At 42.0% G+C, this 27,062-nt stretch overlaps 1 protein-coding gene across 8 annotated transcripts in view; it reads left to right on the top strand.

Annotated features, from left to right (window-relative positions):
• LOC308481934 (cadherin-10) overlaps positions 1-27,062 on the top strand; it is a 148,708-nt gene that overhangs the window by 117,319 nt on the left and 4,327 nt on the right. For all 8 annotated transcript variants that reach the window (XM_081014772.1, XM_081014773.1, XM_081014771.1 and 5 more), the window contains 8 exons: positions 1,753-1,872; positions 2,799-2,966; positions 9,755-9,942; positions 15,510-15,763; positions 20,091-20,227; positions 20,868-20,989; positions 24,437-24,545; positions 25,985-26,236. In XM_081014772.1, coding sequence (XP_080870898.1) covers positions 1,753-1,872; positions 2,799-2,966; positions 9,755-9,942; positions 15,510-15,763; positions 20,091-20,227; positions 20,868-20,989; positions 24,437-24,545; positions 25,985-26,236 — 1,350 coding nt within the window. The remainder of the gene's footprint in view (positions 1-1,752; positions 1,873-2,798; positions 2,967-9,754; positions 9,943-15,509; positions 15,764-20,090; positions 20,228-20,867; positions 20,990-24,436; positions 24,546-25,984; positions 26,237-27,062) is intronic.

The raw sequence follows: 27,062 nt of genomic DNA on the forward strand, positions 1-27,062 counted from the left end.
ATGTCTTCTAAAAGTCAGATAGTTGTGTATTTCCTTGAGATCTGATGGGAGGGCATTCCACAGGGTGGGCACCACTGTTGAGAAGGCCTTCTGCCTGGTTCCCTGTAACCTCACTTCTCGCAGTGAGGGAACCTCCAGAAGGCCCTCGGAGCTGGACCTCAGTGTCCAGGCTGAACGATAGGGGTGGAGACGCTCCTTCAGGACTGAGTTCCTCCTATATACAGTGGTGCCTCGCAAGACAAAATTAATTCGTTCCACGAGTTTTTTCGTCTAGCGAACTTTTCGTCTTGCGAAGCACGAAATCCCATAGGAATGCAGTGAACTTCAATTAATGCGTTCCTATGGTCAAAAAAAGTCCAAACAAAGCCAAATTTGGTACAACAAGAGTTTATTAAGTGCTCTTTAAAGTCACACATACTGTAAAGAGCATTTCAAAAACTGAAGGAACAATAAATTAAGTTTCTAAACATGACAGAAAAACATTTAAAAATCAACAAAGTGTACAGTACATTTTCTAAGACTCTGGGGGACAACTCGAAGAAGGTTCCTCTTCCACTCTTTGCTTCTTGCTGAAGAACCCCCTCCTCAACTGTTCCCCCAGCCCCCCACCACACTGAAATTCAAATCCAGAATTTTTTTAAAAAAACAGCAGAGTGGCCCAATGGTCACAGAAAATCATAAAAATGCAGGAAAAAAACACACAAGCTTCCAGATTCTTGCAAACCCCTCCCCAACACCAAGTCCTTGAATTCCAAACACCCCAACCCAAAATCCAAAACCCCCCCAAAAAGTTTTAAAAGTTTAACTACCACACCGCGTTCTATGAGTTGCTCCTCGAAGTCAAGTCACAACTGTATTAACGGTGTTAAGAAAAAGGAAACAAACTTGCAAGACGTTTTCGTTTTTCGTCTTGCGAAGCAAGCCCATAGGGAAATTCGTCTTGCGAAGCAGCTCAAAAAACGGAAAACCCTTTCGTCTAGCGAGTTTTCCATCTTGCGAGGCATTCGTCTTGTGGGGCACCACTGTATTATAATCAGGGAAAACTGCCTAGAACTGAAAACAAGAACCTTCTTTTCTGTATTCAGGTGATGGTATCATATGTGGATTTAGGGGAGCATGGCAGGTTCTGTCACACTGGGTGCCAAAGCTCAGGGGCACTGCAAGAGTTGCCACAGTTATTATTTAGAATGGATCATGAGAAGCCGGGGTGTGTGTGTATAGATTTGGTTTTGCACAGCACACCACTGAAATTTGAGACCCCATGGTCTGCTACCAGTGGTGTCTGAACCCATTTTTATTTTGCTCACACCACGATATATTTTTGTCAATGTGAAATGAAATACAGCCTTGAAACTCTATTCAGTATTTACAAGGGAAATTAGTGTCACTCAACTAATTCATGCAAGGAGGGGGCGTTTCAGGAGTTAATTTATGCAGGGAGAGGCATCTGGGTAACCTTGAGTCCTGCAGCTCAAAACTGTGTTGATTTAGACCTTTGCTAGCCTCCATGCTTTGAAGATTTCTGGAGCGTCCATGACCCACCGGGCATCATGCAGAGGCACTGATGATATAAATTGGTACCCAGATGTCCTTGACTCTCCACCCAAGATTCTTTGTTTTAAAATGTGGGCTTCTATGACAAGAGATTCCAGAGGCAGAATGGAAAATTGGAGTTGTTAATAGGGCTACATTGAATGCAGTGTATAATGCTTTCAGTATCCGAGATGACGGAACTATGTTTTATTTGAATAGGTACTTCTGTTGTGCAAGTTACAGCCACTGATGCGGATGACCCTTCCTATGGCAACAGTGCCAGAATCATCTATAGCATACTTCAAGGCCAACCATATTTCTCTGTGGAGCCAGAAACAGGTCAGGGATGCTGTTGCTATTTTTCTATATTTCAAGAAGGACTCAAATGCCTTTTTGCCAGTCACTCAGTGAAGCAGAGTACCTATAGCTGCATGCCATATTCTGGTAACTTCAGAAACTCTGAAGTGTGAGAAGTGTTAACATGCAAATTTGATGACTGTAATCTGAATAAATCCTGGATATATTAATTTTCTACTTTGAAAACAGAAAGGGGGTGGGAAAAATATAGGGGATGCTATGTAAGAGCTAATTTATATACAGTATACAGCAAGAGGTGGTAGATTTCTGGACTGTACCACTTCAGATTTATAAGCAAGGAAGGAGTGGGGTTTTTTTTTAATGCTCTCCTGTGTAAAATGTCATCCGCATTTACTAAACTAGTAAATTGGATCGGTGGCTGGGTTCGAAAACCGAGGTACCACTGTTCTAGCTTATATGTCCCCCCTCCCTGAAAGGTTTGGAGGGTGACAACATGAGAACAGGCATTTTCTGTGGTGGCTCCCCATCAATGAAATGCTATGGCCTGTTAAACACGGGGTGGGGGCTGTTATTATGATTGTTTTATGATTATGTTTATATGATTATGCTGCATGAATTATTTTCTTAATGTTAAACACTGCCCTAGGATCTTTGGATAAAGGGCAGTATAATAATAATAATAATAATAATAATAATAATAATAATAATAATAATGCAAAGATTTTTTTACCCACTAATATATAGATTTTTCTCTACGTCTTGCTTTTGATCTCTCACTGTGTTGGCCAATCTTTGCTGAATAGTTGCTGAACTATTCCTGATATTTTAAAATATACCCTCTCAATGTTATAATGGGTACATTATTTGTGTGTTTGTGTGTGTGTGTGACTTGCTGTGCAAAGTGAATGCCAGCAATGTTAACAAATGCTTACTTGTTTTCTTCCAAGGCATCATCAGGACAGCTCTGCCAAACATGAACAGGGAAAACCGAGAGCAGTACCAAGTTGTCATTCAGGCAAAAGACATGGGAGGCCAGATGGGTGGATTATCGGGGACCACGACAGTCAACATCACCCTGACTGATGTCAACGACAATCCGCCTCGATTCCCCCAGAGTAAGCTTCCTTTAATAACCCTTCTGTACTACAAAAGCATCAGAATAAAAGAGTGAGGCGACTGCCATCTGGTTTAATTTAAAGCAAATCTAGATTATGGGGCACACACTCGGAGACAAGGCTTATACACGGATTTATTCGCTGTTATTAAAAACAAAAATTAAATGAAACGGGGACATCCTTGTTTGGGGAGGGGCAGCAGCAGTCACAGTTGCAGAAACCCCAGAATAGTTCTTGGTATTTGGGGTGAAGGTGGGAATTGAGAAGGGGAGGGGGAAATAAGCAGAGCTTTAAGAACAAATCATCCTTTGCTGCGACCTGGAGATTAATAATTTTATCAATGGAATTAACAAAACAAAAAAAGAGAGGAAGGGGTGAGTACAATGAACTCCCTGATTAAATGCTGAAGCAGGACCCATCTAACCTGAGGGCAGAAGCTGCTTTTTAAAAAGCTAAGGAACTTTGTAAATACAAGGCTATCCACTTCACAGTTATGTGCATTTTAAGCCTATTGAAATCATGGAGGCATGAGTACCGGTGGAAAAGCCCCTTTGCAATGGCAATGCAATTTGTTGAAGTTTTTCCATGCTTTCTGGTCTCAGGAAGAGTTTGTGAATCTTACTTCAGAGCTTTCCCCAAGGAAGTTTGGAAAAATCAAGCCCTTGCAGCTGAACCCAAGCCCTTCCCACCAATGGGTCGGTATGGAGGGCTTCAGAAACTGCATATGTAAGGTCTGGTTGCTGCTGGTTTCAGTTAATTGCTATGGGAGAACTTGAGAAACTCACATCTGTCAATCTGTTAAGTAGAGAGGCATTGGAAACTCCATTTCCTGGGCTCCCCAGAAGCAACGGGTTCTTTCTGAGAAGACTCAGAATTATCCAGACCCAACAATACCTTAAAAGATGAGGTCTTGAAAGCTGCTGAAGCCCATCAAAATAGCTCTCCCTATCATTCCTACAACCCTGTCCTTTGCCATGGAAAGTGGAAAATTGCAATCGAATGGCATCAAGATGGGTCATTAGAAGCTAAACCCAAATTTGGGGGCTTGGTTAATAATGACTTGTTGTTTTTCTAAGCAGGGAGAGTTCACTTCTGACTCCTGAATTTGAGCATCATTACTAGGCCAAAAGGGACACGGGTGGCACTGTGGTCTAAACCACTGAGCCTAGGGCTTGCCGATCGGAAGGTTGGCAGTTCAAATCCCTGCAACGGGGTGAGCTCCCATTGCTCGGTCCCAGCTCCTGCCATCCTAGCAGTTCGAAAGCACGTCAAAGTACAAGTAGATAAATAGGTAACGCTCTGGCGGGAAGGTAAATGGCATTTCTGTGCATTGCTCTGGTTCGCCAGAAGCGGCTTAGTCATGCTGGCCACATGACCCGGAAAAACTGTCTATGGACAAACATCGGCTCCCTTGGACAGTAAAGTGAGATGAGCGCTGCAACCCCAGAGTTGTCCGCGACTGGACTTAACTGTCAGGGGTCCTTTACCTTTAGCTTTTTACTAGGCCAAAGTGGTTCTAACACCAAGCCGGATTACAGTTGAAAAGCTTTTTTAAAGAAGAAGAAGAAGAAAGAAAAGGAAAAAGGAGGAGGAGGAGGAGGAGGAAAGAAAGAAGATAACGTACAGAGCACCACAATTCCTACGCTCAGCAGATTAATTCCTCCGATTAGACTAAACAACACAAACGTTTAAATTTATTTTAATTTGTAAGCTCTTCACTAGACTCCATACTAAAGAATTAGATATGACAAAAATGACTTTTCCAGAATAGGGTGATTGGATGCAAAGGAGGAAATTGCACCTTTATTAATCGTACAATAACTTTGCATGAGAAGCCATTGTGGCAGGCAGGGGCACCAAATTGGCGCCTGCATCGTGATGTCACGGCAGCACGCTAGTTGGGGCATGGATGAAGATGTCGCGCCCAAGCCAGCGAGATGGGTGTAGAAGGCACATTCTGCTGTATGTGCTTCCAACCTAGGAAATAATCAGGTTACTGTGCTAAAGTCAATGAGGTTACACACATACACACAACACGCAGCAGGATAAAGGCATGCATCTGGCCTACTGAACTGCACAGAACTCCTCTCGCGCTCTCTTAACTTGCTTGCCATCTTTCTCGCCGTATGCTTTTTTTTGAAAATTACTGAGCACCACCCAGGCTATTGGATCTGGGCCCCGATGTGCAAGGCACTGCCCTGGAAGCACCAGCACCCTGGCTGAGCACCCACCCAATTCTGTGCAGCTTTTACTGCACATTGGCTCGAGTTGCGATGAAAGGCCCGTGGTAATATTGAGGTTGATGCCATGCTCAAACATAGGCTTCAATGGATATTTCAAACCTCCCTCCTCTACACACACACACACACACACACACACACACACACACATTCTCATTTGAATTTAGCATCCACATGTCACTTTTGGTTAGACTTGCACTCTCTAGAATGATTCTTTTGACTTATTAACTTTGTAGATGGACACACGCACAGAGAGAGACACATAGCCTGTGAGAGGAAGAAATAGGAGCATAGCCCGCCCGCCCCCCAGCTGTCCCATGGATGCAAATTCTATGTGTCATTGTTTTTAACAACTTTAAGATCTGCTGCAAGTTATGTGAGGTGATATTCAGTCTTAGCATGCCATAACGTAAAACGTAAAAAAAGAGGTGCCCGGAATATTTGTATTGATGTATTTATTGATTCGCAAAAGGCCTGTTCAATCCTTCTTCGGTGAAATATCTGGAAAAGAGAACCCCTTTTAAAAATATTGTTGGAGGCCTAACATATGCATACTGAATTAAAGTAAATAAATCTTACTAAAAGCACATTAGTAAAAGTACTACTCAGTTTTTTAAACCCTGCCTCCTGAGCTACCAAGGGTTTTTTTTTAAGAAAACAATGACAACCAGGCTAAAAAATGCCTCCTGAATAACATTGTCTATACAGTGGATGCTCGGGTTGTGAACGTGATCCATGCGGGATGCACGTTCTCAACTCGCAGCGGTGCAACTGCACATGCATGGGTTGCGATTTAGCGCTTCTGCGCATGCGCAGCCGCTGGAACCCGGAAGTAACCCGTTTCGGTACTTCCGGGTTTCGGCAGTCCATAACCCAAAAGAACGCAACCTGAAGCGTCTGTAACCCGAGGTATGACTGTATTGAAAAAGCACAAGGAAAACAGAGGGAGTTTGTATTTTGTAATATATTGAATCTTTCTCTCTCCCCGGCACCCTTAGAAAGCATATTTTAGAGAGACTGAAAACTCTTGGTATCGAGAAACAGTTTCCTTTGTGTTTTCCATTTGTTTGGTGCTGTCACATTCTTCTGCAACCCTTTGATAACATACCAAAGGTGGCTGATTTTGCAGCACCCATTATTTTACCATTATCAGTTGAATGATTTTGCTTGTTTAAATTGAGTTATTATTGCTCCCAAGTGTCAAAAGGAATACAATAATCTGAGATTACTATGGTAACATTGACTTTGACTCTTGGAATCCTTTTGTACATTAGCGCAAGTATGCAGGAACTACACTTCTTTTGCTCTGTTCCATAGTTCCATAGTAATGTTCAGAAGCTTTAGAAGGAAGGGTGCATCTGATAGGAAAGGAAGGTCCAGATCTTCCCATTCCAGTGTCAAGATCAAGCCACAGAATAGCAGGTTCTGCACCACTGCAATAACATACAAGGGAATAGAGTTTACACACTGTCATGGTGTATAATGCTGCAATGTATTTCTCTATGACAAAGACCCTTTCTGTACTGTTATCTACAAGTAAGTTCCACTCAGCAAAGTTCCTTTCTAATGTATTTAAAAGTTTGCCATTGAATGGTCTTACATATTTGTATTGTTTCCTCTTGATAAAGACTTGGCTCTTTACTTATCACTGAACTGCCAACAAACAAGTAACTTAAAGACTTGACAGTGCTTTCCTTGTCCACATTGGACAGGTTGGAGTGGTAACTGCATTTTAAATTATATAGGTAGGTAGCCGTGTTGGTCTGCCGTAGTCGAAACAAAATAAAAAAAATTCCTTCCAGTAGCACCTTAGAGACAACTAAGTTTGTTATTGGTATGAGCTTTCGTGTGCATGCACACTTCTTCTGAAGACCAATCTGAAGAAGTGGGCATGCACACAGAAGCTCATACCAATAACAAACTTAGTTGGTCTCTAAGGTGCTACTGGAAGGATTTTTTGTTTGTTTGTTTAAATTATACAAAAATTGCCACAAGTCAGGGCTGAAAACAACAACAACAGGAATGCAATACAGAAAAGAGTCGATAAGAATTTTGCAAGAACAGTGTCTGTGTCCATATGTGAATGAACACAGAGTGGCGATTCTGGATGGGACGGCCAATCTGGAAGATATCTAAGAGTTGGAGCCACAGACCAGGGTTATCCCAGCAATGCTATCATACATGGTCTCTGTGGCAAGGGACATACTATTTGCATGTACTCAACAGGTGACCATAGGCCCAGACATCTTCCAGGAGGGTCAACTTGAGGCATGGAGATGGTCAACCTGATGGTGATGATGAGTCACTAGATAAGTACTTCTAAATGCTGCTGACTGGATGGGGCATGTCTACCACCAGGAGGCAATAGTAAAGATGCAGGTGGCACTGTGGTCTAAACCACTGGGCTTGCTGATCAGAAGGTTGGCATTTCGAATCCCCACAATGGGGTGAGCTCCTATTGCTCTGTCCCAGCTCCTGGCAACCTAGCAGTTCAAAAGTACGCCATTGCATGTAGATAAATAGGTACCGCTGTGTGTTCTGTTGTGCCAGAAGTGGTTTAGTCATGCTGGCCACATGACCCGGAATAGCTGTCTGTGGACAAACACCGGCTCCCTCGGCCTGAAAGTAAGATGAGCGTGACAACCCCATAGTCGCCTTTGACTGGACTTAACCATCCAGGGGTCCTTTACCTTTTTCATTCTAGTAATGTGTGCTTCATCTCTGAAGGCTGACTTGTCTATCGGTGGCAAGATGTGGGAATGACACATGCCATGTTATTGTTTCTCCATGCACACACAGAGAGAACCCATTTGCTACTTCTGCAGAGTTCACATAAAATGTGCATATAGAATGCAGGCAATCAACAATAATATTCAGATGTTTAGACCAATTTTAAGCACCGGCAGCAGAAAAGGGGGGAGGGAGGTTAAGTGGGATAATGTTTCAGCTTTCTGATCTTATTGTAATCAAGTTTTCCTACAACTTAATGGAAAGTAAACTGTAATCTGCATAGCTGCAATCATAACCCTTTAACCATGAGCATTTTGATTTTTTTTAAAAAAATGTTGCAGTGTACATTGTTTTCAGAGGAAAGTCTGCTTAGTCCCTATGAAAACAATGTTTTCTTCTGACTGATTGACACAGCTTATTTAGTATTTCCCTGCATATGTTTTGATACTGGGATTGTGATTCATATGAAAGTGAATAATACAGTATTCTAGACATCAGTATGTTATCAGCTGAAAGTTCACTCTCTGTTCTAAATAGATTTCCTGTATTTCATTTCATTTCGTTTGTTATTTTGGTCACACGCTCCTTCCATCTACTGTAGAGGATGTTTGCTAAGTCCCTTCAGAGCAAATTTATATCTACAGATGCATACATAACCCAAACTCCCTCCTTCTGCAATGGGTCATTTTTTATTATTAAGCATTCCTCCCCTTTCCCTTGACAGACTCTTTATTAATGAGACTTATATCACGTTAAAAGTAACAAAACTAATGGGTTCATGAAAGGGCCTAAAAAGTGCTTGATTCATGGAAGTGCTGAAGGCCTTATTGATTCTTTCTTAAAAGAGGAATCAATAAAATTCATGTCAAATGTGAAATTGTACACTAAACTGCTCTTATCTCTTATCTGATTTGCTGACTTGACCATGTATCAAGGGGACTAATGAAATTGAACACCTCTTATGCAGTTATTATCAGAATGCTGTAATATTAATATCAATGAGGAAGGCTTATTCACACTTACGGGAAGCTCCCAAAGACATGAGAACTGTTTTCCAGCATCAATGTTAAACATAACTGGGGAGCATTTTTGGAAGCATGTGTATGTGTTTGAATATACACATAATTAGGTGAAATTTTACCTGCAGCCAAGCAACTGTTGGTGCTGTTGGGCAACTCATCTGCTCCTCCTTTGTTAAAAGTGCTTTAATGCCATGTTTGAAAGTGAACTTCAAATAAAACAGGCTTGCTGGATTAAAGGCATGACTTCGTGGATTCAGTCAACTTCAAAATGAGAAAGACTGGCATATCTAGGATAAATTCTGGTGTGAAAAACTAATGTTCCAGAACTAAGACCTGCTTCAAGCCTTCCCATTAACCATTCACTCATTACACACTTTGCAATACATTTCACATCACTTTCCAAACCGCAAAAGTCCATCTTTAACTGGATTTGTTGCAGTAGGGTGGCAGAAACCTTTAATCTACTTTAAATGTTCAAACCTAAAGTTACGATAGGGGCTCACTGTTGGAAAAGCCCATTGGGAAGTTGGACAGATAGAATAAGCCTTCTCACATACAAGGTTTTCCAAAGTTATGTCTCTTGAATGAAATCAGTATAACCCAAAGTGTCACTTTCTTGACTTAATGGCTAAAGCTATGGAGTCATGAAACTGCAATCTTATACCCTGGAGTAAGCTCCAGTGAATTCAGTGGGATATGCTTCTGACTCTGGGTAGACATTATGGGATTCTGCTGTTAATCACACATGATTTGTAACTAACAACTGCTTATGTATTTCTGACTTTCTTCCTTGCAGGCTCAGTCCACCTTCGTATCCCAGAATCCTCCCCGGTTGGCACTGCCATTGGAACCATAAAAGCCTCTGATGCAGACATTGGGAGGAACGCAGAACTTGAATACCGCATTATTGATGGTGATGGAAGGGATATGTTTGACATTGTTACACAGAAGGAGACACAGGAAGGAGTTATAACAGTGCGAAAGGTGTGTATTATCTCCATGAATTACTAGGTGCTTTAAAATAATCAGCTTTGAAATTACATTTTATATTTTGCAGAGTTGGTACCATTATTAAAAGTTTGTTGGTTGTCCAGAAATGCCATGTAGCTCTGTTTTAGATTCCACAAGCATAGCTGTGCAGTTATTTGAAGGTTATCAGATTTTTTTCAAAGAATCCGGGGACACTTCTCTTCTGTGGTCTCCTTTGTCACACGGCCTTTCTCTGTGTCCTGGCCTGCTCTCTTGGAGCACTAGCTGCCATGGAGTAGGCTCAGGTCAGACCTGGGCTTGTCCACATGTCCTTGCCCTCCCGGTGCTCTCCTACCTCTCCACCTCAGCGGTGGCACCTGCAGCAGCGCAGCAAGGTCGGGGCTCCCCTCTTTTTTCTTCTTCCTCTTTCTCTCTCTTCCTTCTCCTCTCCCCTTTCTCCCTACGTTGGCTCCAGGGTTTTCCTGGCCCCAGAGCACCGCTGGGCAGTCGACCGGGTGACCGGGTGCTCACGCTCCTGGCTTGATTTGGGTTGCGGGGTGTGTGTGTCAGCGGTTCCCCCAGTTGACGTGCCGGGCATCCCCAGTTCCCCCTCAGCAGTGGCAGTGGCAGTCTTAGCAGCCCGGAGTCAGACTGGTAGTGCAGTTGGCTCTGGCTGGCTTCAGGAGCTGCTTGCTGCTGTGGCGCCTGCCATTTTGCCTCGCCGGAAGTCCCCATATGGTGTGTCTTGTGCCGTTGAACCAATCACACAACATTCATTCCCTACTAATAAATCTGCAACACTTAAAATATAAATCCAGGGACATTAAATGAAATCCGTGGACATTCCAGGGGCGGATTTTGTCCGGGGACAGATTTGTGAATCTGGGGACTATCCCCGGGAAATGGGTACGTCTGGAAACCATAAGTTATTTGCTATACCTTTCAATTTAGCAAAGGTTGCTTATTGTAGGAAAAATATTTTAACAGTAATGCATTCAGAGGTAGAAGAGTGGACCCAAATGCAAAGTATTTCATATTTGTATCAAAAGAGGAAAGGCTGTCATCATTAGAGCTGTTGCCATATTTTGCCAAAGCAAAATTCAGAGAAAATTTGAGAGGAAGTGCCTTAGAGATTTGTGGGAAGCCAACAGAGTTTTCATAGTTCCAGAGCAGTTTCTCAAGAGGTTAAGATGCTGCATAGCCACAATGAATGGGTGTCCACATAGCTATTCTGTGTCACCCTCTCAGTATCTATTCGGATACTATTGTTGCATTGAGGTGCAGTACCTTTGGCAGTTTGAAAACCTGAGAATATATCTGAGACATAATTAGCATGTACAACGTAAGGTTCTCCTTGAGAACAAGGTTAAGATGGAGGGAGGAGAGTCTCAATAATGCGGGAAGGGAGCGTCTGTTGCCAACGTAATATAACTTCAGAGTAAATAGAAGATTTAAGCGCCAAGACAGTCTGGCATCCTTCATGAGCACTAATTTAACTTTAAAGATTTGAGGGGAAATAAATTCAAAAATGTCTCCAGAATCCATTTTGGGTCCACCTTTTGATATCTCTCTGTTATATTGTACATGCTAATGAAGCTTTGCTCCAATGTCAGACAAGCTGCACTTTCTCTCAGCTTGTTCATTCCCTGGAAATCATTAATTAGCTAGCACTTTTCATCTGCAGTCACAGAGAAATCGGAGAATGGAATCTCTTGTCTATCCACCCCCCCCCCCAAAAAAAAGAAGTATTCTAATTATAACTCCAAACTTTTCATCTTCTCACTTTAAAAAGCACTTGCTGACAAAATGTCACATATATTTTGCCAAAATTTCCCTGATGTCAGATTCATGAAATGCAATGTAAATGAACCAGGTTATGCACAGATTTTCCATAAGATAATTTTAATTCAGGATATATATATATATATATATATATATTCATAAAAATTAGCCTTATGGTGGTCGCTTGACCAATGTTGTGGACTATAAAACTGCTTGATATGGTGCTACTGATGAGACCCTGGATTTTGCATGGAAACTGCTATTACCTAAAGATTCGCTACTTGCATATGCACTTGAGAGCTGAAGACAGAAGAGCCAAGTGAAGTATTTGGCTTTACATCAAATCCTTCTGACAATTTGATGCATACAGGCATGGATGGGATTGTCTCATTGCATAGTCACAACCACTCCATTGCATTAGAAGGTAGTTAGGAAGTAGTGACTTGCCCACTGAATCCAAGGTCACAAAAACAGCAGATATGCTGATAAAACTAGACCAGGTCATTTCATTGAGGACAGTGTTTCTAAAATTATTTGCCAGTGGGCAGAAGGAACCCTGCACTTTCAAAGCTAGCATATCAAAAGGAAAGGTTGAATCCTTTTCTCTGGAATCAAGTTTTTCAGTTGTTATGGGTTTCCAAAAGCATTCAGTCATGTCACCACCTCTGATCTGATGCAATGATGTGTAGATCTGCCTCTTCTGAAATTGCATTAGAGACACTCATTTCAAACTTTTTTGACAAATGGCTGGGAAAAACAGATCCCTAGGTACTAAACTGGATCATAACATTTTGCATGTGCATTCTCCACAGTGTGGGTGCCAGTTCATGGTCTGAACAATTGTGCAGTGCTCCTGCTTCAGCTGCAGTACTATTGAGGGCAAGGAGGACATGAGTAGCTGATTCAATGGCCAGGCAACTGTTCTAGTGGTGGACATCTTCCCCACAATGCACACCCATCCTTTTCCCCAATTGGAAGAAGAGTCTGATTCAGTGCCAAGTTCAGGACTGGAATCATTGGGCAACTACTCAGATCCCAGCAGGAGGTTTACTGCCACATCCCAGAACCCTCTGCTTCTTCTGCGAGCAATTCCAAAAGCAAGGGAAAGGAATAGCAGTCTCCACTCAAATTGCTTTCTTCTTCTGAGCAGTGATGCAGGCTGTGTCCACAGGGAGATGACAAGTGGGGAGGAGGAGGAGGAGAAGAGGGCCTATTCACTCTTTCCCAGAGTTGGTTTTAGGGTGATGTTGTTGATACGGTGGCGCTGGGCAGAACACCTCAAAGGACACCACAATGATGCTGCAGAACGGACTGTGAGACGTGGGCACCACCAGATGTTAGTGTTGCAAAAGGTGCCGCTGAAATTTGAGAGCCCAAAGTCTGCCACTGCTTTGCCTAGAGACAAGATGGTTCCCTCTCGCCATTTCATATACAGAAGCACGACAGTGGAAAATCTCTCTCCAATATGTGTGAGCCAACTGGCTAATTAGGACATTGCAAATTTTGGATAAGATGGATTGTTTCAAGAAGTGGCAGAAATATATTTCCAGATTTGTTTGGCAGGGCAAGAAGCCTCAAATAAAATTTAAGATGTTAACTGATGCCAAAGAAAGAGGTGGATTTGCCCTGCCAGATCTTAAACTTTATTATGAATCAGCTGCTTTTTGCTGGCTGAGAGAATGGCTGCTTCTTGAAAACACTGACGTGTTGGATTTAGAAGGTTTCAATAATTTTGCTTGGCTAGCTTGCATATTTGTGGTACGATAAGGTAAAAGCACATAAAGCATTTAAAAATCATACTGTTAGAAAAGCATTGTTTAATGTTTGGATAAGATATAAGGATTTGTTAGAAAAGAAAACCCCAAGATGGTTGTCACCAATGGAAGCGAAGGCACAGAAAAAACTCAATATGGAGGCCAAATGGCCGAAATATTGGGAAATTCTGGATCAAGATGGAGACAGAATAAAATTGCAGAGCTTTGAAAATTTGAAAAACAAAGTGCAAGATTGGCTCCATTATTACCAAATAATGGAGGCATACAATTTGGACAAAAAAGTTGGTTTCCAGGTGGAAAAATCAAAATTGGAAACAGAATTGTTAGATCCAAAGATTAAGAATTTGTCAAGAATGTATAACTTGCTGTTGAAATGGAACACTCAGGATGAAATGGTGAAATCAGCTATGATTAAATGGGCACAAGATGTTGGACATAACATAATGATGGCCGACTGGGAACAGTTATGGACCACAGGTATGAAATTCACAGCATGTAATGCCCTAAGAGAAAATTTAATGAAAATGCTTTATAGGTGGTACATGACACCAGTCAAGCTTGCAAAAATTTACCATTTGCCCAACAATAAATGTTGGAAATGTAATGAGACTGAAGGTACATTCTTTCACCTTTAGTGGACATGCCCAAGGATTAAGACATTCTGGGAGATGATTTATAATGAAATGAAAAAGGTATTCAAATATACCTTCCTGAAGAAACCAGAGGCCTTTCTCCTGGGCATGGTCGGCCAATTGGTGCCAAAGAAGGATAGAACTTTTTTTATGTATGCAACAACAGCAGCAAGAATACTCATCGCGAAGTATTGGAAGACACAAGATTTACCCACCCGGGAAGAATGGCAGATGAAGTTGATGGACTATATGGAACTGGCGGAAATGACTGGCAGAATCCGAGACCAGGGAGAAGAGTCGGTGGAAGAAGACTGGAAAAAGTTTAAAGACTATTTACAGAAATACTGTAAAATTAATGAATGTTAGAAAAATGTTGGAATGAAGTTATATGGCTTTAGTAGAAATGTTATAAGGAATTAAGTATAAATAGATTAATAGAGAATTAAAGGGAAAAATAAGGTTAGAATGTGTTAAGATAATTATAGGATAGAAAACAGAGGAAGATGGAAAGGAATTGCTGAAACAATTAACAGAAGTGGAATACAAAAAGGGAGGTGTGAGGAGGTCGTGGAAATAAGTGAATGGAAGATAAGATACTGAAATTGTTTGATGTGTTTTAAACTGTTTTTGTTTTGTTTTGTTAGTTTAATGTGTTAGTGTTATGTAGTGTTTTTGTATTGTATTGTATTGTTTTTGTAGTGTTTAAATTGTTGGAAAAGTAATAAATATTATTAAAAAAAAAAATTAGGACAGCCCTTGTGCATGAACATCTCTGTCATCTGACAGAAGGTAATGGCTCAGGAGGAAGAACCGGGGTGTATCTGAGCTGCATGTTTAACTCTGCCTAATGGTTGGGCTAGCCCTACCAGTCTAAACCCAGCATTCCAGTTCTTCAAGGGAAACCAGTATTCAAGAGAAGCCTTCCAGTGCACATGTGCAATCCTATTCTCAGTTGCATGATCACCCAGTCCTCATTAAATTGACTAAATGTGTGTTTGTGTTTAATAAAATTTGCCCTCCCCATCTAGAGTCACTAGTTGCTATGCATGACTACTTGTCCATGGCAAAAGCAGGATAGAGACCCAACACTTAACCCACTACATCCGGGACTCTAAACTCCCATCCAACCCATGGTCAACAGTCAGGTGTATCCCAACATTTTGGGGTGGCACATGTTAGCCACGCCTGTGCGACACCATAAAGCAAGCAATATGTATCTTGGAATGTGTCGTTATTGTATGTGCTTTGGTACCTGGGATATTGCTGCCATTACATAAATGGCAAATGGTGCTTGCTATGCTATCCCACTTTTCACAATGTGACTTTCTGACACCTAACATATTTTTGTGTCATTGTGTTATTGAGTTTATTCCATCCCTATGTTGTCTTACAGCCACTGGACTATGAGAATCGAAGGCTATATACTTTGAAAGTAGAGGCAGAGAATCTATATGTCGACCCGCGATTTTATTACCTCGGACCTTTCAAAGATACAACCACTGTGAAAATATCAGTGGAAGATGTGGACGAGCCTCCCATTTTCAGCAGATCCTCTTACCTTTTTGAGATCCATGAAGATATTGAGGTGGGCACAATCATAGGCACTGTGATGGCCCGAGATCCAGATTCTGCTGCAGGTCCTATCAGGTAAAGGCCAGAATCAAAAACCCTAGATTGATAACATCTCTATATCTAGTTATTTCAGCTGATATTGTTACTCTGACTGGTGAGATGCATAGAAATGTAGGCATGAGGTACTTGATAAAGAAGACTATCTAAGGTATTCTATCCTGGACTGAGTAATACTGTATTCTTGAAGAAGATTGTTTTGATCATGTAGAATGACATTCTCAGAAGCCTATCAGGCCAGAGTATGAAACTTCAAGGCAATGTTGTGACTTTCTGTCTCTCATTTTTGTAATGAAACAGTAGCTCTGTCTCTGCTCTAATACTATTAGGGACAGATACTTACTTTTGGCCAAAAAAACTAGTCTATGGGTATATATCTCACTCTCTACACAAGACAAAACAACATTGTGTCATTCCCCCCCCCCTCCAGAAATTTATGTTGTAGAAACAAAATGTTACCCCAAAAAATCTAAACTTGAAACACAGAATTTTGAAATTGACTATGCAACTTTAAATCTAAAATTGACATTCAAAGGTTTTGGCAAACTTCAAATATGAAATCTCAAAATGAGTGAGTTAGAATGTCCCTTTTGCAGTGGGAGCAAACAATGAAATCTTTCATTATTTCCCATTTTTTACTAATTGGAAAACCATAGTTAACAGTTTCAGGACATGCTAGGTTTTCAACCAAACCACAATATATTGTCCTGGCTTATAATGAAGCTGTTACCAGGCAACTACAGTTAATGGAAGAGTTGCTGGTTTCTTCATTCCATTCCTCAAGTAAAAACAGGAGCAAAGACCCATAAACACATCTAATCAATTCACTGATATTTCAGCTTATTAAGCAGATATGCTTGTCCAAACTCTACCTATGTCATAGCATATCAATTTTCAAATGCAGTCCAAGAGTTAAGTATAGCATACCATCTACTGCCAAATATTGTTGTAATTATTGAAAACACATCTCAAAATCAATTGTTAGATATCATTTTGCAGCTATTACATATTCAGTGAATGTTCAGAGAACAATGGCACATTATCATGAATATTTGGTTCAGCTCTATGGATTTGTTTTGTTTTCAGAAGCATGTTATTTTACTTCTCCTCCTCAACTGTTTATATGTGACATTTATACAACCAAGAAGTAACGAGAACTCTGGTTTGGCTTCTTCATCAATTTCAGTCATATTTGACAATAGCATAAGCCAAACATGAGCTAAAAAGGAAGGTTAGCTGGCCATGCCAAGACTTGAAGCTCTGTATTGGCATAAGCTCATCTCTCATCCCGTTCTATAGTTTCCATTATATGACAACTTTATTAATGTCTGTCCATGCAGTTTGGATATTTATTGGAATGACAATAGGAATTTCAGCAACAGTTAATGAAAGATGTGAATGTAAGGCAGAAAAAATGGGCAAACAAGTACTGGCAAATGTATTCAGCAAGCTTGGATATGGCATCAGAAAACCAGTTAATATTTCTATAGGAATATATTACCTGATGTTTTTCCTAGGAAAAGAAAAGGGGGAAAAAAACCTCTTTCCTCAAATCCAGCTATCCAGAGTCACTATTTAGGAATCCACAAGAAGAAATAATTTCTAAGTTGTGATTCAAGGACCCGCCACCCACTTGGGGATAAGAAAGACACATGGACATAGTATATTAGGTTAATGGGCTAAAAAAAGGTCACAACTTTATTGATTACAGCATGTGAGAGGTATTGGCTTAGGCATTAGATAAAATAACAGAGCGTGACTCCACCCCCTCAGGGAGTGGTGAGTCTAACAAGGGTTAACCACCAGTGGGAGGAGCCTGCTGATGCAAATACAACTGAAAGTTCCCCCTGATGTCACCGGGGGTCGTGCCATGGCCCTAGCCACCAGCAAGGGCATCAGACAGGATCTATGACCGCCAGATTCCTTTACCGGAATACCCATAAAGTAGAGGGGAAGGCGATGGCCACACCCTGCCCTCCAATACACAAACATATTCCAATGCCTAACCACCTATACCTAAACGTTGTGACGATTTGCTACGAGGTAGGCGAAAAACCAAGTGGCTGGTGCCAATTTGCCAGTTCAACCCAGAGGGGACAAAGCAACAGAAACCCACAGAAAATGCAAGGCAACCGCCCCCCCCCCAAGCCAGTCTCCAAACCTCACGGTCTCCAAACCGCTGATGATTCCGCTTCCCTTGAGGCACTCCACTCAGAAATCTGCTGCCAAGACAAAATAATTGAGCCCCTGCTTCCCTGCAGGAATGGCTCCTCCTGGCTCTCGCTGGCCACACTCCCAAACCAGCCGAAAAACAACAAGCTCCTCCAGAGGTCTTGATCCGATGAAAACCAGCAGCGGAATGAAAGGGAAGTGCTGCCGTGGCCACATGTGAGCAGCAAAACCCCGCCCCCAAACCTCCACCTGATTGGTTGGCTGCCTGGGGACATGGCACAGCAGCCAGGCCAGGCCAGCTGGGCAGGGGCTGGAACGCCCCCTGCCAACGCGGGAAACGGCTCCTGCTCACAACTCCTCCCCTCTGTAAGGAGGAGAGGCTTAATGGCAGGCACCAAGAAACCAAAAAAAATCACTGCAGTTTTGAAAGGTGCAGTCTCCCATCTTGATTTAAAATGGCAGTCAATTTCCCTCCAAACATAGACAAACACTTGCTCCGTAATCTCTGGAGCTATTGTGCAAAACTTTGTTATGTTATCTTAAGAGCTGTCCTACTGCATAGAGAACAAAGTGAAAAACAACTTTCATATCATAGCGGGTTCCCTGATTTCATGCACATCCAGGACTGTGGTTCAGCAGGACAAATCCTCCAATGGAGGAGGTTGGATGTTGACAGCTTTGTGCTTTTATTATATAGTAAGATAGGTCTTCGCATCCAAAGAATTTAACAATAATTATTCCCTGCCAACACACCCCTTACCCCTACCCAACACAATCCGGCCATGCCAAAATAAATAGTGGTTTGTGAGAAGATAATGAAGAGGAAACATTGACACTGATGTCAGTTGCAATCCATTGTTCAATATGGCCAAATCACCTGTTTTCTGTGAAATAAGCTGCAGGTGAATAATTAACTAGAACTATTGAGAGTAATGGACGGGGGAAAAACTGTCCCTACAATTTTTGCAATTTTCCATGAAATTATCTGGGGTTTGAGGAAGGAGCAGCAGGGTTACACTGTACCATTCTAATTAAATGTTTTTGGACCACAGAGATAATAGAGCTAATAAAGGTAAATGACTGTATTTATCTTGTTAAGTTCACAGGGAAAGAAAAGTTACCTTTTTGCTTATTAAAGCACAGTTGTTGGTTCTTACAGTTCTGCCTTTTTACAGAATGCAGAAAACACTTGATGCAGCAACACTGTACATATAAAAAAACAGAGATTAACTATGAATTTTCCTCAGTGATGATTATATATATTTGTGCCTTTGGCACACAGGCTTGCACACATCTTTTCTGCCTCGGCAAATGGAGCAATAATTCTTTTTCATACTGACAATGCTGCCGCCTTCTTTGGGTTGCTTTCTTCATGGAAGTGCAACTCTGAGGCATCGATACTCTGAACATTTTGTATGGAACCTTTATTAGAAAGGCCAACATCAAGAATAGAGAAAGACCTCCATCTTAAAAGCACATGCACAGCCCAGAACCCAAAGTTGCGCATGCTATATGGAACTGAGTTTCCGTTGTTTAGGGCAAACAGGGATCTGTCACCAAAAGAGAAGAGAATGAAAGGGAGCAAAGATTAAGAAAGCAAATAACATTGAGGACAAAGCTGGGAGGAAATTATCATAGTCAGTATAAGAGATGAGGAGGAAGAGAGAGCAAAGACAGACATATCACTGAAGTAGAAGTTGAAGCAGGTTTTATACCACCACCGGTGTGAGCCCAGCATTGCAATTTACGTATCACATGTCAATGAGCTGGATACTTTTTCAGCAAAGGGAACATAGACTCAGTAACATTCCAGAGGCATTTCTGATGGCCGCCTGTGGGGCTGCTCCGTTCCTCATGGTTCTTCTGCTTCATGCATGAGAATAGTCAAGTGGGAATTGGAAGTGCTTCTGTATCATCGAGTCCATGATCCATCATGCAAAATGGCTTCAGGAACTGTCATGGGGGAGGGGTGCAGAGAGATTTTCATGATTTCTTAAGAATCTTGGGAAGAGATTGGTCTGAATAAAATTCGGATCGGGAGCTTCCCAATGGCTCCACGACTCTAGTGACGCAACATCTGTCTGAACACTGATTTGGAATGGGTGTTTCTTATAGAAAGATGAAAGTGGTGCATGTGCAGTTGGCAAATCTTTCTCTACTTGATCCAATTTAGGTTTTCTTTGGATCGCCACACTGACCTTGACCGAATCTTCAACATACATTCTGGAAATGGATCTATTTATACTTCCAAGATGCTTGACCGAGAAATATCACAGTGGCACAATCTTAGTGTGATAGCAGCTGAAATCAGTAAGCTCATTGCTATTGACGCAAGTGTTTTCTTCATGTTTGCATGAGAAGGGAATATTGTGCAAAATTATTTTTCTTTGGATTTATGTGGAAGACCCAGTACCTCATGTGATGTTAAGCTTCAGTATGTGGGAGCTGCTGCAGTGTCTGTTCCTTCATGACACTGGTAGACCCACACTGGAGAAGTCCATGTAGGTAGGCTCTTAGGAGCTTCTCGCCATGTCAGAATTGTTTCTGTTTAGGGGAGGGTCAATGCTGGTCTGGGAAGGAGCTATGGTGTAGCCCCCCCCCCATACCTTTTGTTTGAGCAGAATGGCGTGACAGGAGCATGGATTGCGGCAAATCCCACATCCTACAGATGCTGTCAGAGGGTCCCCTAAGGGTGAGACTCTCCCTCAAAAAGTATGAGTAACACAGTAAAGGACCTCCTAGTTTAGTCATCTATAATTCTGTGTGTTGAAGTTGTGGCATCGAAGATTCTGCTTTAGCTGGTAGAAATTCATATAGTGAAACTGCTGGGTTTCTCCCCCCACTTTTTGTTCTTAAAGTGCCATGTATCCGTGGCCTCCTAGTTTAGCTCTGATAGAAAAGAGAATCTATTTTTTTAAAAAAGATTACTGATTCCCCCCTGCTTTGACAGATAACCCCAAAGAGATGACTCGGGTTTCTGTTTACGTACGGATATTGGATGTGAACGACAACGCACCACAGTTTGCTGTGTTCTATGATACTTTTGTGTGTGAAAATGCGAGAGCGGGCCAAGTAAGTCAATTTATGGAAATGTTTAAAGCTATTTGGTTCTGTTATGGGAACAGGCACCAAGTCATTCATTTACAATAATGTGTCTATTCCTTAAGAGTGAAAGATTGCTTTTGAGAGCAGTTTGGGGAACTTAACATGAAAAGGGGGAAAATGGCTGCCAGCAAATCAGACTCCAGCCTTGTACAGCAATGCTTCCCAGCTACATCAACATGTAAATTACCAAATGACTTTCTTGCAGATCCACAAAAGGAAGCTTTGTGCTCGGAAGACATCAAGCTCCTTTCTCCCTCCCCCCACCCCCCAAAAGAAAACAGTTTCTCTTCAGTTGTTTTCTCGGATTTGTCCTTAAAAAAACACCCTCTTAATTGTATTCAGTGCCGCCTTCATGGAGGAAAGTGTTATATGTTACAAACAGTAATTTGTAATCATTTTTTAAGCATCCTTTGCTACATAACTCAATTGCGCTTTGACTTGACATGGATAGTGTTCTAAAACATCACTGTCAGCCTTCTATTTTTATGCAAATGCCGGTTTTTATCTCAAAAGGCTTTCTGTGGGCAAATCACACAACAGCATAAAAAGTTGTTTGCATCCGAAGGACAAACATTTGCTTTGCTTTGCCTCTTTAGGAGATACTTTGAACTGTATTTGGATCAATGTGAAATGACTTTGCCGTCAAGAGCGGCAAAGTACCGGCCATTAGGGCTTCTTGCAACTCACAATTGTGCCTCCTGAGGAGAAAGAAAATGGGAAGAGTGAGAGGACAGGGGCACCTTAACTCTTTCACTTCCTGCTGTTTGTCTGCTCAAATCACTCCTCCTCCCAAACCGCTTTCCCACTTTTGTGGGGGTGATGGAGGGGCACACAGTCTCACCTTCAGGGAGGAGGATTTTTTAAAGGGTTTGCCAGAATTGGCAGGGAGAATAATGTGACATTGCTTCTATTATGTTTCGTGTCAGAGGGGAGCAGAGGAGTATCTAAGGGAAGCTTTTGTGCTCCATCCTTCCACAGGGTTTACTTCTATCGGAGGCTGAGCCAGAATTTTCTACTCAGAAAGGGTGAGGGGGAATTTGACAAACTTCTCCCTCGACTCACCATTTTCATTTACGCTGCCAGGCACTTTCTGTCAGCAGCTAAGGCACACACTGGAATATCATTAGCCGACCACCCACTCCCCATGCAGACAGAGCAGCAGGCAGGTTGGGGACAGGAAAAAAATGGTCCCACACTCTCTGTCCTCGGGGTGATGTCATGTGACTTTAGCAGCACCCTGAAGCCAGAAAGAGCAACCATCTCCCTTTTTACTCAACCTGGAGTCAGCACACCAATGAGAAAGCTTCAGGTGGTGCTTCAGGTGGTGGAAGCACGTGGCATTGTCCCACCTGCATCATCACTGGTGCTGCTGGTGGAACACCCACTTCTCACTGATGAGAAGGAGGCATCTGTGTGCACAGTTTTGCTGCTCATCTTTCCCCCTGCCCCTGGATGGAGAAGACAAGAGGCAATGTTTTGAGGGACGCCTCAGCTCTTGCCAAGTTTGGCTAGAGTGGGGGCACTCCCCGGCAATGGTGGAAATAGGGGATGGGGCACAATGGCAGGTGGGGGCTGGCAGAGAGCAACACTTTCTCATTTCACCTCAGATGGTGAAAAGGGACACATCACCCCTGAGTTCACCTGTAGTGAGAACAGACTGCATCCCCCAGCCATCAACATCTCGGGTAGCACTTTGGATTCCTTTAGCCCAGCCTTTCTCAACCTGTGGGTCCCCAGATGTTGTTGGACTACAACTCCCATCACCCCCAGCTAGCAAGGCCAGAGCTCAGGGATGATGGAAGTTGTAGTCCAATAACATCTGGGGACCCACAGGTTGAGAACCCCTGCTTTAGCCAAACCCCAATATAAGCTCTCAGATATAGGGTGACAAATAGAGTAAGATTTAGATGTATTTACATTACTTCCCATGCCACATTTGAGGTCATAAGTTTATGCCATGCCTGTTGAATTTGATACACATGACCAGGCTACAAAACAAATTGCAAGTCACATACCTGTGCGGGGCAGAAAAAAGCTTTTTGATTTTTCTGGTTTACAACTACTTTTCAACAGATTTCATATTTTGAACTGAACAAAGGCTAAAGAGTCTGTAGCATTTGACTGTGTCCACAACTGCATTCTTCCCAAATGGATAAATAGGCAAAGACTTTTTAATTTCCTCTTCCATATTGATTTAGTTGGGAGTTATGCATTTATTTATTACTTTTCTATCCTGTCTTGCCTCTAAGGAGCACAAAGTGGCACACATGATTCTCCTTCTCTTCATTTTATCTTCACAGCAATCCTATGTGCTAAATTAGGCTGAAAGACAGCTATTGGCCCAATATCACCCACTGAGTTCCATTGCTGGGGTTGCAAAAAGGCCAGAAACTTTTGCTTCTGATTTGAGTTAACCATGGTTTATAATTATGTATGAACCGGAAACTGTGGTTAGCTGAACCTCAAGTATGGTATAGGGGGACAAACCAGAATTGTAAACCAATGTTTAAAGTTGCCTTGTTTCCGTAATTCACAATTAAGATTAATTGCAGTTTGTTTAGGTTCTGACATAACAAAATCATTTGAATAGAACGTCCAACCATGGTTTATTATTATGTGACTAAGGCTTGATTTCATTTACTCTCGCTTTGCCTCTCCTTTTTCAATGCAGCCACAAGGAGGAGAGAGGAAATTTTCATTTTACTGCCATTTAGTGTTACATGTGAAGCCTAAACTGTGATTAATCTCAGCTTATGGCTCGTTGAAACAGGTTGGCTTCATAAATCACAGTTTGAAGTTGGTTTGTTTCAGTAAATCATAGTTAAGATAAATCTGAAGTTGATTTGCATAAAGATGAATCATGGTAGCCAAAGTCCTTCCCTTAGGCATTCCCACTACATTTTCCCATCTGTTTTCTTGTGTAGAGGAGTTGAAAGGCATAACATTGTGGGAGATGGGGCAGGGATAAACTATCCAAACGTGTCTTACGTGTTCCTACTGCAGGAAGATAGATTAAAGAGTTCTTTGCCTATATCTCCTTTTGGAAGAAAGCAGCTCAAGTGAATAATGGGGGTGGGGGGAGAGACCATAAAGGATATGGGGCAAATTGCAAAGTTTTCTGAAGCCAGATTTAGCCCCTGGGCCTCCAGTTGCCTACTAAAGCTCTGGGGAATAAAAAGAAACCAAGTAAACAATGTAATTGTTGTTTGAAAGGCAGGATATCAAATCCAAACTCTTCTTCTTCTTCTATGTGCATTTGACTTTACTGTGTTGTTTGGGGTGGATAAATGTTACGTACCATGCAAACACAGAAACATATTTTGAAAGCGTCCTTCAAGGCCACTTGTACTTCTCAGAGCAATCAGACAACCTTCTCACCAATGTCAACTTGTTTTTCCTTGCCCTTCTCTGCAGCTAATACAAACCATAAGTGCAGTTGACAAAGATGATCCCCTCGGAGGACAAAAGTTTTTCTTCAGTTTAGCTGCTGTTAATCCAAATTTCACAGTCCAGGACAATGAAGGTATAATGAATAAGACATCTTGGGATGTGAGATGAGTGATTCTTCGTGCACATTTCCGGAGTATTCCCATTTTTGTGTAGTTAGGTAACTGGGTTCAGAAGCACGGCATAAAAATAAAGACATGTTTCAACTCATTTTCAAAGGACAGATAGGCACTATTCTGGCCCACTGAACCACTGAACAGTGCTCTAGAGCAAAACCTACCCCGTCATTTCAAGTTGCCGTAGATTAGCTCCAGACAAACTCTTATTTCCCATTCCACAATGACTTTTGTAGTAGCAAAATGGTGGGCTGGTCCACCTACTCAAGCATTTAATTTCCAACAGTGTCCAGCTGGGTGCCTCTGAGACCCCCTGGGTTTAAACCACTGAGCTTCTTGGGCTTGCCAATCAGAAGGTCAGTGGTTTGAATTCCCTGCAACAGATGAGCTCCCATCACTCTGTCCCATCTCCTTACAACCTAGCAGTTTGAAAGCACTCCAGTGCAAGTAGATAAATACATAGGTACTGCTGCAGTGGGAAGGTAAATGGCATTTCCTTGTGCTCTGGTTTCCGTCATGGTGTTCCGTTGCGCCAGAAGCAGTTTAGTCATGTTGGCCACATGACCCAGAAAGCTGCCTGTGGACAAATGCTGGCTTTCTTCGGCCTGAATGTGAGATGAGTGCTACAACTCCATAGTCGCTTTGACTGGACTTAACCGTTCAGGGGTCCTTTACCTTTACTTTACTTTTTGTTTTCTGAGACACCCACAAGCAGGGTATGACAGCAGAGTCTTACCTAGTATGTGATCAGTGAATGTATACTGTTCTTGCTTGCGATTAATCATCATGTACTATAGTCAATGATAGATCCATCCTCCAGCAGCACATCAGCCACTATTTTTTTCAGAGATGAGAGATCCAATAATGGATATCTGTCATCTACCTAGCTTAATCCAGAAAACGTTCAGTTACTAGTGTGCACCTTCAATCATTCAGATTGTCTATGGGGTTAGCTAGACATTTCTTGGGGTTTTCTTTGCATTTTGTCTATGATGCAGCGATTATGGAGTCATATCCCATGTCCCACACCACTCAATTCCTGTTAGGGGACAAAAAAAATAACAATTGCTCATTAAGGAAACAAACCGGTTCTTCTGAGTGAAGGGGAAATGGAGGGGAACATTGATGGCCTTGAATATTATTCATGCTATCTCGCTTTATTAATGACAAACTTGTGGGGGGTTTTGTTCTTCATTTAAAAGACAATGGCAAGGGGAAATGTCAATAAACGTGGAACTGTGGCTTTGGGTCAGAAGGCTGCACACACAAGATAGCCGACTGCTTGCTTCAGGGGAAATATTTAATGGGAAGTCTGTTCAAGTTCCGCTAATGTAACACTGAGTGCATAGCTCTGTGGTTTTGTTGTAATGTGTACATTGTTTGTGGCTAACTGGTCTAGATAACACTGCCCGGATTTTGACGAGAAGGAATGGCTTTAGCCGGCACGAAATCAGTACTTACCTTCTGCCAGTGGTGATCTCCGACAACGACTACCCTATCCAAAGCAGCACTGGCACACTGACTATTCGGGTGTGCGCCTGTGACAGCCGGGGGAACATGCAGTCTTGCAATGCTGAAGCTTTGCTCCTTCCAGCAGGTCTTAGCACAGGAGCGCTCATTGCCATTCTGCTCTGCATCATTATTCTCCTGGGTAAGTTGCAGGGGAACGCTACTCTTTGCTAAATGAAATGGCACTATAAAGAGATATTAGGCCCTGCCAAGCTGCATCCTGCAGTCTTCTTCTTCTTTTTTTTTTTTTTGCAGCCTTACGTACTTGTCACCACCTTTCAGTAATCAAATTGATACACTGATTGTCCCTGAAATTGGATTAGGGTACAATATTATCTTATCGGCACAGATGAAGTCGGAACTGCATAACCACTTCAGCACGTTCCAGCTTGCAAGCTGCTGCTCCAGAGATCGTCAACCTTTTTGTCGGGTGCATGGGCACATTAGGAAATCTAGGCAACTGCTGTGGGCACCACAAAACACTCATTTCATAGAAGAAGAAAAACTGGCGGTGCTCAGAACCAGCCCAAAAAACAGGCAATACATTTATACAGGGCAAGAAAAGCAAATAAAGCAAATGAATGAATGAAACAGGCAACATCCCCACCACCAAAAAAACCCAACCAAGCAACAACAAAAAGTAAAACTGAAGAACATCCCTATTTAACAAAAAAATGAGAGGGTCTAGAGGCCTTGGTGGGCAACAAGGGGGTTGTCTGAGGGTGACAAGGTGCCCACAGGCATCAAATTTGAGGCATTTTTGTCCCAGGACATTAATAATCAAGGCTACTTACTGAAAAAATAGGAACAACTAAAAAAACCCCAACACAATTGAACATTCATAGAATTAAAACTATATATAGATATAAAATATGCACACACCATTACCTCTCTGGAGAGCTTCACATAGAATAAAAAGTGTGCCTCTTCCAAGATTCACGCATTTATTTCTGAATCATTTGGTGAAT

The sequence above is a fragment of the Podarcis pityusensis genome, assembly GCF_964106645.2.
Source record: "Podarcis pityusensis genome assembly, chromosome: 7".
NCBI lineage: Eukaryota > Metazoa > Chordata > Lepidosauria > Squamata > Lacertidae > Podarcis > Podarcis pityusensis.